Genomic DNA, 16,258 nt, shown 5'->3' with positions numbered 1-16,258 from the left:
TTTCTAAAATAAAGTTTTTTCTATAATTATTTTCTGTTTGTCTTAAAATGTGCATTTTTTTAATGATCAAAATGAGCCATGTATATGTATACCTATAACGAGATGAATCAGATAATTATTCTGCTTTATTCGAGACATTATTCTCTCCTAGTAGGATAATACACGATGTCATTACATGGGAGAGCATTCGACACGAGTACTATCGATAAGAGCCTAAATTTTTTATATATAAGCTAGTAGGGACGACGATGCTTCTTTCCGCACGGGGATAAGCTTGCAAAAGATAGCTGAATACGTATTATAGTGATAACAGCCGTGCTTTCGCTCACTATTCTTTCGCCGCGTCCTGAAAATCCCCTTTCAAGTAAAGCAAAAGTAATCATCTTGGATTTTTCATCAAGTAAAAGCGCGCGAGACTAAACTCGTGAATTCTAAAGTCAACTTTTACCCTCTTTTCAACGCTGGATATTTAAACGGAACAAGCTACAAATTCCGCGTATAGTTTATTAAATCTAGTTTATAAGTTTATAATGCAATTTGTGCTCAAGCGCGGGATACAACGTGAATAATTTGATTTGCGTGTGTTTCCGATCCACCTCGAAATTATTCGCATTATCCTTTAAAGGATTCCGACATATGATATCATCGTTCGACGGGACATCTCTTTGCCCTGTTAATCGTAACAATTTTCGGAAAGTTATCACCGCCGCGCCGCGCCGCGTCATTTCGAACTTCATCGCTCCGCCGCGTACGCTTGAAAAATTAGCCCGGCGAAACGCAATTTGACAACGTCCCTGTTTTAAACCCCGTAAAACGAAAGTTTGCGTACTTTGTCCCGGCGAACTTAAGCGAAGTCGCAATAAGTCGCGGACAAGGAGGCAAAGTGGCGCACTTACCGCGCGGCATTCCGTGAAGTCATGAAAGAAGTAATTGTGCTTGCCCCGCGTAAGGAAGCACGACGAAATACATCTCGACGTCCGCACAAATAAATGATGCAACATAATTTTCTTCAATCACCATTCATGCGCTCTTAATGCTCGCTTAAGTCTCTGTGAGACTCGTTTCCGCGAAAACTAGCGTTTTCTTATTGAAAAACTGTACGTAGAGTTGGCGACAGAAAAGGTTGTCCGGTTGAGTTTCGGAACGCATCCTATTTATATTTATTTAATATCCAGCTACCATGTCAGCAATTACCAATTCTTTTAACATTTCAATTTGACATCTTGTTTGTCTGCTCTTATATAATAAATCACTGCGCAAGCTGTGTGCATTAGTGCTCATCCACTTTTAAATAGAAAGCGTTCCGAAATTTAACCTGACAACCTTTCTGTTTCCAACCGTACAAACGTAAATACGTAATCGATGACTGCCCAATGTTTCTTGCTTACTATTTTATATTCAATCTTATATAACGCGGTGAATACGAAGACGCGCATTGACAAAGATTGCTGAAATAAGGCAATTCTCGCGGGTTCGAGGTCGATTTACCCACAGTTCCCACGAGTGACGAACGACGCACGTGGGAGCGGAACGAACTTTCCTTAAAAATCCGCGGATTCGTGTTTCGTACACGACACTCCAGAGAGAATCCACTCGCGGGCGGAATAAATCCAGCGCGCGAGATATATTTCGGTAATAATCGGCGTATACATAAATCATCCACGCTCAGGCCGAGGCCGCCATTACGAAGGAAATTGTAACTCCCGTCTCTTCTTACGTTCTTTTTCGCATTAGTCTTCTCGTTTTTTAACTGATATTTTTAGAACGGTTGTAATAAAATAAAAAAAATAAAATAATAACAATTAGGGAATATAAATTCTCAGGTTAAAATGAAACGTAGTAATGAATGCATATGGGAGAAAGTTTTGATGATAAAATCTGAAAGTTTATAATGCAATTTATTATTTATTACAAAATCCAGTGGCGTTATGTTATATATAAAGCAGAAGATGCAGTAACCATTAACCGACATTATCCCATCGGATATTAGAGCGACGCAAATGGGCATAAGTTCTGATACACTTGTTGATTAAACTTGCATTTAAGCTGATTAACGCCCGACAGGGTTACCCGCGCCAGTATGAGAGATACAATATATCGAATAAACGCGTTACGTCACTATACATATGTATAGATTCGAAGGCAGAATATGTTTAATGCCACATCCGATTACGGATAATGCATTTCAGATTTTGACCATTATTTAATTCTCTCGCGAACGTTGAAAAATAAATCTGTAAAATTAATTATATAATATTAATACGTAATTAATATAAAATATTAATATATGAAATTACGTATTTATATTTAAATAACATTTTTTACATAATTCTTAGAATTATATTAAATAATTGTATCGCAGTTAACAATTCATTTCATTTAGGTACGTGGTTTCTCTCGAAGTCAATTTTCCTCGCTGCAATTTTTTTTATACTACGTTTTTAAACTGGTGTCAAATGAACTCATTGCATTATATAAATGTGTCGAATAAATTAATATCTCGATGAAGAGAAATCATCGATACTCAAACCATCGAAATCACTGTTCGAAAATTAAGAGTTTGTTGATTCACATATATGAATTTTTGATAAAGAATCATAATTTTTTATTGATATCGCAATAGTTTTAAAAACATGTACTGTATTTACTGACCTTATATATTTTATTTGTAATGTGTGCACAAAAAATATCTCATTTATTTACGTATACATAAAATATTATTGAAAAAATAAAAGATACTAGTAGAAATACTGTGGCTGACCATAGACTGGTATAAACTACTAATTTATTCGACATGTAGAAAATTTTACGTTTATACACAAATTATCTCGCTTGTAACGTGCATTCGTGCATTCTCTTCACATTGGTATATATACCGTTATCTCCCTTTCGCGGATTTGTTGACGAAAGAGATTTCGTGTTCTCGTTATGCCGATTAGATCGACAGCAGTGCTCTTGCTTTCTGTTTTGGTACACCTAGATACTTTGATTTCGCATTTACTCGGTGTCCATTCGATCACATTATTCACGCAACTCGCTCTCGCGATAACGGATAGGTCGCAGCTCCATCAACCAAATAGACGACGCCTGGCCGCCTCCGCCGTTTCATTAAGAATTCGCGGCGATTTGTCGTGATTCGTAAACTCCTAAACACGATCCATTACATTTATTAGCGCGAAATTGTGATCCCGCGTGAATCTTGTAGCTGTATTAAAGCCTCTTTGAGGAATATTAGGAATTTCAGTTGGTTACAGATCTCTTCTCCTTTCATCTTTAAGTACCAGTAAATTTTTTTAATGTTAATTTAATTAGTATTGTGAAGTACATGAATTTTGATTGTGGACTATATGAATTAATAGTAAAATTGTGTGACACATAATATTTAATGGGTTTATATAGTATTTCGCGAAATTGTGCGATATTGCATAAATATCATTAACGCCATGGAACAATATGAGAGAAACATATATTATATCAAATATTATATTATCTTACTTATTTGCCTCCAAATTATTTTCTCTGATGCGTACCGTACGAACAAGTAGTTTATATCTACGATTAATCAGTCACAACATAGTTATTTCTACTAGCACTTTTTATTTTCAATAATTTTTTATGTATACATTCATAAATAAAACATTTTTTATTCATACACACATATACCCACGTTATAAATAAAATAAAAAAATTCTTAAAAAGATTTTAATATTTTAATAAAATATTGAAATCTTTTTAATTTATAATAAATCCCAAAGAATAAAATACAATTGCAATCTCTAATTAGTTTCAATAATTAATTTTTTATATATTATGTAAAAATGATAATAATGAAAATTTTAACTAATTTTAATTAATTTTATGTTATTAGATTCTATCAAAATAGAAACTATTATAAATAAAGTAGGTGCATTAAAACGATCCGTATATCATTTAATCACTTGCTACATCCAACTATTAACAAGCTCGAAATACATTCTAACATCCCTATACCTCTATAATCCGTGAATTTTGAACCCCGCTTAAATATGCCAGCTATTTCTCGTGGCCGATGGCATGATTGCCGCGCATAATCATTCTGGCGCCGCGCACAATGAGCGGACAAAACGCCGAAGAATCCCTCGCGCTCGAGTTATTTTTATTACGATCGATTCATTGCTCCTTTCCCTCCTCCCTCTCTCCCGTCCTCCTCTCCTTTACCATGGTTGCCCATCCATTTCTCTTACCCCTTTCTCTCTCTCACGCGGCGGCAATACGGTCGGCATTCATCGTCGTATGCAGCCGGCGGGCGCCGACGGTATGCACCGCCATTTGCACCGCGCGCGAGCCGATCTTAAGGTAACCAGACTTACGTGCATTCCTGCTCGCACCTCCTGCAGCCCCTCCTCTCTCCCTGCCCCCCCTCTCTCTCTCTCTCTCTCCCCCGAGCCATTTCAACGGCTGGAATTCCGCGCAATTTCCTCCGTTATAAACGTGCACGCGCGGCGAGGATGCTCGCGGCGCCAACAACGAAATATTGACATTGCCGGCGCGGCGCGGATGCGGACGCATCGGCGGAAAATGCACTCGTTTGAACGTCGTAGACATGAGGGATAGGGCGCCGCCGGTGGGCGAAGGGACGAGGGAAAAACCCGGCGGTGAGCGCGAAGGGAGAGACTGCGCGAGGTATTTTTCGCGCGATGCATTTTTCCACGGAGTCACGCGTGCACGCGGCCGACATGCTTACGGACGCGGAAAACGCCCCGGCGCGCCGCCGTGATATACATACACGTCTCTCCCCCGAGTGCGACTGCGGAAAAAAATGCGAGTAATCGCGACCGCGGTGAATTTCCGGCTCCACAGGGGAAAAAGAATGATTGGACGCGGCTCTCATTTTACCGCATTTCCGTCCGCTAGGGTTCCTAAATTTACGTCGCACGTTGCGAAAGATGCCCGCCCTAAACGTCTCCCCCAACAAATATAAAGGTCGCAGATGCGAAACCTGCGTCGAATCACCGAAGCATATTTTTTGACGGAGAAAACATTCATCTTTCCTCTCTCTTTTCACGAGAAATTTCAACGTAAAAATATTTCCGGTATTATTTAATGTAGAAATCTAAGGCGTTCTGACGAAAAAAGTTTCAGAGGTGCAACAACAATAATTAATGCAACTTTGCATATTAGTGAAAACTATGTAATGCTTTCGTATAGATTGCTGATACAATGTACAAGCTGATCACAATGGGTGCATTCGTTTACGCAAGGCTGCGTGCAGAAACATCACCCAAGCGCTGAAATATAGTGTGCACGTAACATACGCTGTAGGATTTTTAGCGCTCGGGTGATGTTTCTGCACGCAGCCCTGCGAATACACCCAATGTAATCTCCGTGGATTTTAATGAAGACGATAAATTACCCATATCTCCAAAATAACTTTATTTACGAGCGCAAATGAAAGACTACTGAAGAACAGTGTAACATAAAAATTTGATTTATCGCAAAAAAGTATACAAGCAAAAAATGTACATCGATAACCTCTACATTCCGTGCATTGTTTATCGAGGAAATTAAAATTTTCCAATAACGAAGTACTCTCCATGTTACCCGCTTTGATTAATCCCTATAATGCGTGATATCAAATGTGCGGAATCGATAGAACGAGGAAGTGAAGTGGCCCGTTAGTATACGATCGTCATTTCGAGAAAGATAACTGAAAAACTCTTCGCGCCCGAAGAGCTTTCGGAGAATCGGCCTTCCACGGTGTAAGCCCATTAAATTCCTACGGGGGGTTTGATTAACGTTCATTCTATGTCGAGTATTCAATGTCGGTGCACCTGAATCCAACTCCGATGTGTTCTATCGACTGTTTAACCATCTGACAGGAAATTAATTCATTATGATGTCTCTCTCTCTCTCTCTCTCTCTCTCTCTCTCTCTCTCTCTCTCTCTCTCTCTCCCCCTCCCTCCCTCCCTCCCTCCCTCCCTCCCTCCCTCTCTCCCTTCCTCCCTCGCTCCTCTCTGTCTCATCTATCTCTCTTCCTATCGCGAGCAATTAATGAAATTTTGCGATATAAATTGCGATTAATATAGCGCATGTGTAATTACGGGAGTCGATCGTTATTGCATTTGTATTGTGCTATAATCGACGCTTTTGTAAAGTTCGATAACAAACGTGTTTTTCGTATTTAGAATTTTCTGGGGTGAAAATTTTGTTCAGCATTCTTCTGAGAGAGCAACGCGTTTTAAAATACAAATTTTATCTCGGAAATTGAACACTTTGAACGGAATGCGGTTAATTAACGTCTATTAAAATAGAAAATGATTATTCTGTATTTTTAATATTCTTTTTTATATGTGAATTTTGCGGCTGCAATGAGGATGATACGTAATAGCTCTATTTTATGAATGCAGAATAAACACATGTGTGTTTGTTGGGCGCTTTTACACGCGTTTTTCGACTATTGATTTGAACAAGCTATTAACTGTGTTTATATTTTGCCATGTGCAAACACGTGTGCCATTTATTTATTAAATATAACGGACAGCTGCATTAAAAGAGAGAAAGAGGGAGAAGGACATATAATATATTTTTATTTCGCGTGCATTTATTTTGTGTACGCGACGCGTTAATTATCAATTTATTATTGACATGTTCATTAATACAGTAATATAAGAGATTAATCTGCTTCTTACAATCTGTGTTAATAGCATGACAACTTATCATATTTGCGACAAAATTATTAATAAATTTAAATTCGTGAGCAAGTTTCTTCATGATTTCAATAGGAAATGGCAACGTTGTTAATTATACACTTAATACACTGTTAAGATAGTATAAAATTTTACTCAATTTGAGTCATTTTTAACTATTCTCATAAGTCGCCCTGCTCCTACTCAATATAAGGTAACTGGAGGGAATATGCCAGTGTGGGGAATATGCCACTCGTTATGTTTAACATAATCATATTTTTAACAAAGCTACGGCTAAGAGCGTTGTGGTAAATACTGTAAAATTGTTAAAAATATTATATCTGACGTTTTGCCCAAGTTTTACTTACTTCCTGTCAGTATTATAGTTTTTATGGGGTAAGTACAGTATGACAAGTATGACAACGTGCTTTTTAGAATTTTCTTAGTGTTTTATTGAAATTGTAATAATAATATTTTTTTACATGTTTTTAGACACAAGAATGCCCTTCTAAAGTTAAATTACTATACATATTTGTATATGTGGCATATTACCCCCACATGGGGGACCAGTATGCAAAGATACCTCAAAAAGAAAGAGAAATAGAAAAAAAATCATATTTTTCTTAAGTACTTATGGCATATTCCCCCGAGTTACCCTATTGTAATTTAACTAAAACAATATTAACTTATCTAAATCAATGGAATCAAATTAATTGACGTGGTAGTTAAAAATAACAAAATGTCATTTAACTCATGGTATTGGATTTAAATTTTATCTTTTATATTTAACAGTGTAGAGAGAAAGAGGGAGGGAGATCAGAGTGCCCCTATTTAAAATCTCTTTAAATAATTTTTTTTTGAAGCTTTATCCTCGGGGATACGATGGGAGGCACGAGCGCGTGCAACAACGATCGTCAGCGGAATTCACTCGAGAGGCGTTAATCTTTTTTTTTTTAGCAAGGCATCCACCGTTTTAAGCCACCGAGTGCGCTAGCGGGCACGCTCTCGCCATCCAGCGGTTACGCTCGAATTTTTACGAGTATCGATTCTCACTCGCGCCGATATACTTTGTCTTTTTTTTGCGTTCCAGCAGCGCGTCGAGCGTGGTTCTGCTGCTGATCGTTCGTTTCACACACACGGGATCGCTTAAACGCGGAGGCGGCCCCTTTATTACCAGAGGAGTCTAGTCGCGAATCATTTTCTCTGGAGCTAGGTATACTATTGTTTCTCGCGACGCAATTTTTATAGCCGGCCGCTTCCGCGCGCGAGATTCGCTCGTGCGCTTTTCCATTAAAGAAATTTCCATATTAATGGAAGCCCAACGGAGACGGCAGGCGTGAATGGCGGCAGAGAGAATGAGAAAGTCGAGTCGATGAAAAATGCGTCACACTGAGCGTTTCGTGGAGTTCACGTCGCGCTTTTAAGGGAAAGCAGGTCGGGATGAATTTGAAAATAATTTTCCCTCCGAATTTGCAAAGACCCGCCTCTTTAACGTTATATATATACATAATACTCTATATATAGAATTAATCTAATACAATATATCAATTTAATTAATTTATACAAAATGTAGAGCTTTAATTTATAGTAAAATCAATTGTGCGATAATTTTTTCTTATTTATCTAATTTGATGTTTTTTTTATAAAATTGAGTGAACTATAATTATCTCGTTCCCGTTTACTGCTGATTGCTATTTTCGTTTAAATTTTCACGAAGATAAATTTTTTGCTTCAAATATACATTGCCGAAATTATAGGCGAGCGCTGCAAAACGTTCCGCGTTCTCCCGAGCGATATTGCTGACATTGTTGCTGTTTCGGCTTGCAGGCGAGAAGCACCACATGCTGCCCACCGGAGAACTGCTCATCTTCTCGGTGACACCCGCCGATGCTCACTCGACCTACCGGTGCCGCACGGTGCATCACGTCACCGGTGACACCGTGGAAAGTTCCTCGTACGCCAGGCTCGTGGTTACCGGTAAGTCCTCGTCCGTATATAAGTCCGTCAGCCCGTATCTCTTCGAGTGAAAGTCCGGGAATCCGGGAAAGTTGAGGAAAGGAAAATTCGGAGCTAACGATAAGCACGTAGAAAGCTGTCTGAATAATAATGAAGCATTAATTTATGAAGCAGTAATTAACACAGTCTAATGGTATTAGCAATTTCAAAAATATTCCAATAAGCATTGCCGATTAAACGAAGTTGCAGTATTGACCTTATCTTTCTTATTTTCGAACAGCAATACAGCTTAACTTTATTAATTTTTAAATAACATTATATATATATATATTATAAGTAGTAGATCTTTTATGCACAAAATTTAATATTTTATAGTATCTTTTTTTTCATATAAAGCTCAATATATTTCAAATACTTTTCCCTCGAGAATCCTAAAAGAATGCAAATGCGCGTCTTTCGCGCACTCACGGCCCATGCATAAACATTCCCCGAGCGATCTCTTACATCTCGCTAATCCCTTATGCCCGTTACGTTTCACGTGTTCGGGGGCGAAACGTTCTGGCGGCATAATTGTGATCCACCCTGTACGTGAGCGGCCGTTCATCCGTAGCATTTCTCGGGTCCATGCCCGGCTCGCGGGATATATCCCACGTTTTACGCATCTACTTAACTAAACACGTTTATACACGGCTCTCTCACGCTTTGCCCCTTCCGCACACAGCGAAATCGTGATGCATTGTTGCACATTTCCCGCACGCCGCCGCCGACCTCCGGTGGTTTGGCCTCCTCCTTCGGCCTCCGGTAGTCGCCGGTTCACACGTGGCGCTTTCTTCATGAATAAATCATGAGTGTCCGAAATGCTAATGGCCGAAATGTTCGCCGACGATATTTCTGCCGACCCGTTGAGCCAAGTGCACCGACGTCGTCGGAAATATGCTCGGTATTTGAAGGGACAACGGGCAGGCCGCACCTGCGATGTCACGTACGAACAGATTCGAGAAAATCGCCTAATTTGTCTAAATTGATTAAATATTCCTTTTAAGGAAAAAAAAATTGTTTTTAATGCGAGAGTCTCATTTTATCCGGAAATTTAGTGGGAACCATATCTTTTCAACATCACAACTTTTCAGCATTTAATTCACCTTTATAAATTCTCTCAAATTAAAAAGTTTATTCAGACTTTTGAGTCACCATTTATACTTTGAAATTAAATATAATACGTTCAAGGTTTAAAGGTTTTGCTTGAGCAATGCTCTGATTAATTTACGACATGAGTGACTTGTTTTCGCTTATTTTGCTTATTCAGCCGAAGTCATTGCGGTGTATTGCGTTTATTCAAACCGTAGCGGCACAAAGGGTGTCTGACGATCTCGTCGCGGGAAACTCGCGGTAATTTCGATCAGCGGTACGGACGATCTTGCCGTGAGAACTCGGCAGTTTCGCCGGCGCGGCGTACTTCACCCGGCGCAGCGCGCAATAGAGATGCTGACTGATAAGGCATAAAATGGGTCGAACGCGGATGGAGAACTACGGAACAATGGAAGGCTAATGATGAGAGTGCACCGTCTTGTCTATTTCGGCCGCACGCGCTGAAGCCGATAAGATGGCGAAGGCAGCGTCGGACGAGCATATTGTTCGCTTCCTATCGACATCGCTCGCTGTTAAATTAACGCTTTGTGCGTTCGTGAAGTTGAGGGGTATCGCTGACGCGAGTTGTTATAGAAAATTCCGAGAAGACGCACAAAGTGTCGTCTGCACTAGAATCCTCTTTCACTAAGCATACTTAAGGACGCTCCAATCATCTCGTTGCGATTTTATAAAATAAGAAGTTGAACGTATTGTTGATTAAGAGAAGCGAAATTGATAAGCTAACGATAGATGTACGAGTATATATATTGTTAATACAGACTGAATGTTCAAGAAAAATAATACTATTTTATATCTTTCGTAGAAAATACGTTTTCTGCGGGCACGTAAAAGCTGCCGGTGAGAAATTGGTGGCAAATCGACGTAGCCGAGACGAAAGAGCCTTAGCGCCGCTTTGTCGAGTCAGTGTTAGTGTTTTCGCGGTTCAGCGTCCTTCCGCCTCTTTTTGCTATCGCCGCCTACACCGCCATTATCCGCCCCCGTATTTTTCGCGACCTCTCGCCGCTTCCCGCGCTTTCCTTCGTTGCTCTTCGTGCCAGAGACACGTCAGAGTTATAACACTTCGCCGCCGCATTTTAGAGAAGCGCAGCCTTTTAGGCGAGAGAGGCGGTGACGTCCATTAAAAAAAAAGCTGGATGCAGCTGTGCGAATCGCGGACCATTTAGAAACTGAAATTTTTAAGGCCAGGCGAAATGAAAGAAGACGTCGCTTAATATCGTCCCGTCGATCATGCGAACGTGATATCGATATCCCTCTGCAATTTTTAAGCTTACCTTGCTTCTAAGAGTCGGCGTTTCTGTCGCGAAGGAAAAATTAGTCCGCGAGGACATTCGAGAATGTTTGCGAGACGATTGTTTGCTAAACGGATGGATGGAATTTAATATCCAGTATTCGCCAACATCCGATACTTTACAACGCTTAGCAGCTCTCGTCGCGTGGCTCTTTCGCCAAAGTGTTCCAACACGCGAAAATATTTACTTTTGTTGTGTCGTTGAAAGATCTTCGCGAGATTATTAAACTGAGAAAACTTAAAAATTTATTATAAAATCCATTTCATAGCTTTTAGGAAGTTACGAAGGATAAGAGGTTTAATTCCTTCTCTTTACTGATTCACCTCGATACATTATACAATAAAAGCAAGCTTTTACCGTCGGTTTTACGTTAATTTTCAGTTAACAAGATAATTTAACACATGGCCAACCGAGAAGAATGTGTAACATCTAATTTAACGCGACTCACGAAAATCTCGCTCTGGAAAAAAGATACCATTTGGCACCCGGGCGTACATTAATTAAGATCGCTGGAATTTCTCCAACGCGCTCTCGGTTCGGCCTTCAGTCCGGCTCTCAGACCAAAAAGCTTCCAAACCGAAAAACCGTACCAAACTTTTTTCCGAAACGCATCGCGAGAATTGCCAGACTTACGAAGAACACTAAGTTAAATTTACGGTGAATTCTCATTAAGCAGACGAGGCGTGCGATCTCGTAACTAAAACGTACCGGAAGGTATTTAACTATCGACGATAATGTCGATCTCCGCCGAAAGTTCGTCGACGAGATAGAGCGAGAGTCATATCGAGATAGTCGACGGCTCCTTTATGGCCACGATTCGCATCGCAGTGGAACAAGTCGAGGACAGGTCGGGCTCGGTCCCTGTTAAACCGAGCGTTAAATTAGTTCGACGGCCGAATAGTTCCCGGTGAGTTTAGCATCTTCGCCGCCTTCGTACGGCGAGGTGATCTCGTTTTCTCGAGGGCGTCTTTTTGCATCGATAGAGACAGAAGGAGATGGGAGGCGAGAGAGAAAACGAGGGAGAACTTGGTACGCTGCGCACCGCGACGCCGAATCGACGCTTTTCTCTGACTCCGGGTTGGGGAGACACCAGCTAAAATCCCGTGTGCAATTCACATTGCGGTCCCGAACAGTCCGCCGCCGCCGCCGGGTACGCGAAACTTGCGCGATTCCCTTTTATTTACGACCCGGCTCCATGCGGAATATTCGGAAAAATTTCGCGAGCCAAGTAAGCGCGTCGTGAACAGACGACGAGCTTCTGCGGCATAAGTCCCGCGTGATGAACAATGTCCGGAGTCCAAGCTTGATTTGAGAGAAAAACAGAATTTGTTAAGTTTTGCAATAACGTAAAAAAAAAACAAGTATCTGTACCTTAGAGGTAAAGAATCATATCTCCATTATTATAAATTCAGAAAAATCAAGGTTTAAAGTTTTAAATAGGGAAACAATATATTTTTTTTAGATATTAAATAACAGTAGCAACTTGATTTATTAAGTTTTTAGTAAAGTAATTTAACTGACACGTTTAATAGTACAACTGCCAATAACACGTTGTACCTGGTTTAAAAATTAGACATTATAAAAATTTTTGATACATTTTTTTTAACACCGTATCTTAGGAATTAGTAATAATAGACATAAGACGCTTTCTCATTATATACAATTTAAGCTCCTGTTATAATGTATTAACTCCATTTTGACGAAAACTGGAGATACGATTTTTTACTTCTAAGGTATACATACATATATGTAACATGTTAAATAATATGCAACTAAAAGTAGAGAAAGTAGAAGAAAATATAATTCTTGTCTCTCTTCTCTTAAAAAAAAAAGAAAAAAAAATATGTGTATGTATGTGTATACAATTTCGTTAAAAATACTTTAATTTAAATATCTGTACATTATATTTCAACGTGTTAGTTATCTCGCAATTCTAGGCAATCAAAAATAGTACATATAAAAATGGTGTCATGACACAAATAAGAGATGTATCGATGAATTTTATATATATATGCGTAGTAAATTTATAATGCTATTTTGTTCATCGGAGCCCGATACGGTTATATAGCTGCAATATTATTTTAACGTTTACAATTTTACGATGAATTCTAGAAAAATTGTCGCTTTGACAAAAATCAAACATCCAATTAATTTCGGTTGAGAGCACTCGGCAATTAGTATTACAATTGCAGTACAAACTAGAACATCGGTAATTCTAGCTTTAAACTCATTGTTACTAAACTGTAAATTTTTGTTTGTGTATTTCTGCAATGTATTCTTTTGATTATTTGAGTATCATGTAACATATATGTTTTAACGTATGCAGCAAATTTTGAACTCATTCTTATATGATAAGCCTAATTGGATTAAATAATATCTAACCAAGTACACGAATGAATGATTATATATCTAATTTAATTAGACTTAACTTGATCGAAATCTTTAACAAAATTTAGTGTGAAATTTAGTTAATTTAAAACACTGTAGCTTAAAAACATAATCGTGGCATATCTTGTAGCGATGAAAGTTATAGGCAATGTTGCGCGCAACATTTTTTTCGCAAACTTGTTTCGCATTCAAATGCCTGAAAAACATCTTTCTGAAGTTTTAATTAAATTTTTCCCCTTAAGTCCGCATATAATCCAACCGAGTTAAGCGCCATTGAGAGAAATCTTCATTACGTTCTACAGTATAAGGACGTTTCTTAAACGCTTCTACCTTCCCTTTTTACAACTCGTCATCGCGGCATTGCCGCGTTTTATAAACACGGCATGGACGGGGTATCGTTTCGTTTCGGCGTCCGTCTGTCTGCTTGTCTGTCCGTCTGTCGGCGCGAATTCCGCCGAGTCGCGATTTCTTAACTTCCGACTAATTAAACTTTCGTTGCTCGATATTAAATTTTGCCGATGTTGCTCTCGAAACGCGATGAATCGTGAGCGCCGTCTTTGCATCGCTCGCCTCCTGCTTCTTCTCTCGCTCCACTTTCTTCTCCCCTCGCGCCCCACGTTTCTCTCTGTGGAAACGCATTTGAAAATTTACCCTCGCTTTGCTCTCCCGCGTCCTCCGTCCCCCCCCCCACCCGAGTTACCCTCGAACTCGCGAAAATCCGCGGAATAACTTAGGGAGATGGGCTTTTATTGGACCTCCGCGGCTTCGGTCAATGGCGGCAGGGTCGGCGAGGCGAAGCGAAAGGGATAAAGCGACCGGGGGTGAGAGAAAGAAGAGCGTACCCAGCGGAGGAAGTCGCCTTATTGGCGAAGGGGGATGGCGCAAGAAACACGGCGGAGAAGCTAAGTGCAATCCACTGAGTCGCCGATGCAGCGCTGCGTTGTGTGCAGCAACGTCGGCAAGAAACAATGCAGCGGCGCGCCGTCACAGCACCGTACCCTTATCGAGCCATCGTCAAGCCATGCACCCCGATATCTCTGGTAGATCTCTCCACGTTGGCATACCGAGCGGTAGTCTCCAACGGCGCGGTTATAAGGAATCCTGCGCGACATCCTGCCGTCCACGTCGCAATAAATTTCTCTCATTAAATCGTGAGGGAATCTCGAATTTCATTATTGTCCGCCGTTGAAATTCCCGCTTTTCATATATTATTCGGCGTTTTTAATCTTTTTCAAAAAAGTTTGATTAAACGTTCAATTATAAATGTATACCGTACTGCGTGGGAAAGAGTTTCTGGTGGTGCGAGACTATTTGTTCGGAATTAAGGGGAAATATCAACGTTACATCTGGCGTACGCTGCCATGCGCCTGTCGCTCATTTAAGCGCATTGGCGAGATCGCGGCGGAGAATTTGGCGGCGGGAAAGAGAGGCAGGGGAGAGAGAGAGAGAGAGAGAGAGAGAGAGAGAGAGAGAGAGAGAGAGAGAGAGAGAGAGAGCGGGACTCTCGCGAGCTTACGTGCTTCTGCCTTTTCTTCTTGTATTTGCCTTCGCGTATTACACACGCGCGTGCGACGACGACGTCGTCGTAAAGCCGGCATAATTCAATGCAAACAGCGAGAGGCGGAAACGCTCGAAAATACAACGCTCGTGTGCGACGCTGAAAGGGCGAAAGTATACGCGCGAGCAAACTCCATAAACGGCGACAATTATTTTCGCAAACAACACAACGGGCGCGGACTTTGCGCGCGAGTAGAAATAAAGGATGTAATTCTGGGAACGCCATGTTAAATTCGGCGAGTATTTCGCTTCTACACGTGAGGGCGGATTGACGTTTCTCTACGTCTCTATTTAGCTCTATGATTCAGCTCATTTTATTTTCTTTTATTTTCTTTCGACTGCGGACGCCAAAACATCGCGTTTACTCCGATCGTCCGTTCACTCAGCCGTTTTTTTTTTTACTAATCCGCGGCTGTCGTGCAATACACCCCGATAATTTTTCCGCTCCTGTTAACGGCGGGATGGACTCCCTTTCCCAGAATTACCGCGGATAAAGTATTCCGCATTAACGAAACAAGTTTCGAGCGGCGCGCACGTTAAATTATATCGGTTTTTTTAGTGTAACGCCCTTCTCGTCGCGTCGTATCGCGCGCCGTACAATGGCGCCGCGGGGCCGAAGTCATAATTAAGTTTCTCTTTTTGCGTTCAGGGCAAGTTACTCGTTCCTGCTCTTTCGCGTAATATACGTCTGGAAATGAATTATCGGGTCATCCGGGGCGACCGGGGCGCAATTTAATGCAAAGACAACGCTATCACGCTGTCCCGCGGCCAACCAATTGCGGCGTAAAGATAATAATTTAATCGAGTAAGTAACGAGCGGTATTATTTCGCTCGTCGCGAGTCGACGATTAAAATTATACTCATTCGCTTTTACGCGGAAAATCTGCTAGGCTGTCGTTCGAGAGAGGAATCCGAAACACTCTCCGATAAATTATCAGCTTTGACATTGACTTCGGTAAAATAATTTATGTGCGACGCGATTTATGTAATACGCGTAATGTATGGCTTTGTCAGCGTCCGGTCGTGTAAATTTTCAGCGGAATGACATTTTTCGCGAATATAAATTGTTAATGGAATGGTGATTTCACTGCAAATATGCGTTAAAATATGCAAGTATAGTACAGTGATGAAAAAAAAATAAACGTTATCAACTGACGATTCGGAAGGTTCGACACGCGTGCAAATATTATTTTTGGGCTTAAAATTTCAATATTTGAAATATTTTATGAAATTCACAAAAGTTATTTCGAACA

General features: G+C 40.4%; 1 protein-coding gene across 4 annotated transcripts in view; it reads left to right on the top strand.

Annotated features, from left to right (window-relative positions):
- The window catches only part of LOC139817433 (cell adhesion molecule Dscam1), a 166,033-nt gene that overhangs the window by 90,286 nt on the left and 59,489 nt on the right, over positions 1 to 16,258 (top strand). For all 4 annotated transcript variants that reach the window (XM_071785522.1, XM_071785520.1, XM_071785521.1 and 1 more), the window contains exon 5: positions 8,494 to 8,643. In XM_071785522.1, coding sequence (XP_071641623.1) covers positions 8,494 to 8,643 — 150 coding nt within the window. The remainder of the gene's footprint in view (positions 1 to 8,493; positions 8,644 to 16,258) is intronic.

The sequence above is a fragment of the Temnothorax longispinosus genome, chromosome 8 (genome assembly GCF_030848805.1).
Source record: "Temnothorax longispinosus isolate EJ_2023e chromosome 8, Tlon_JGU_v1, whole genome shotgun sequence".
Lineage (NCBI taxonomy): Eukaryota > Metazoa > Arthropoda > Insecta > Hymenoptera > Formicidae > Temnothorax > Temnothorax longispinosus.
Note: the sequence above shows the minus strand (reverse complement) of the source record. Positions and strands in the feature narration are given on the sequence as shown.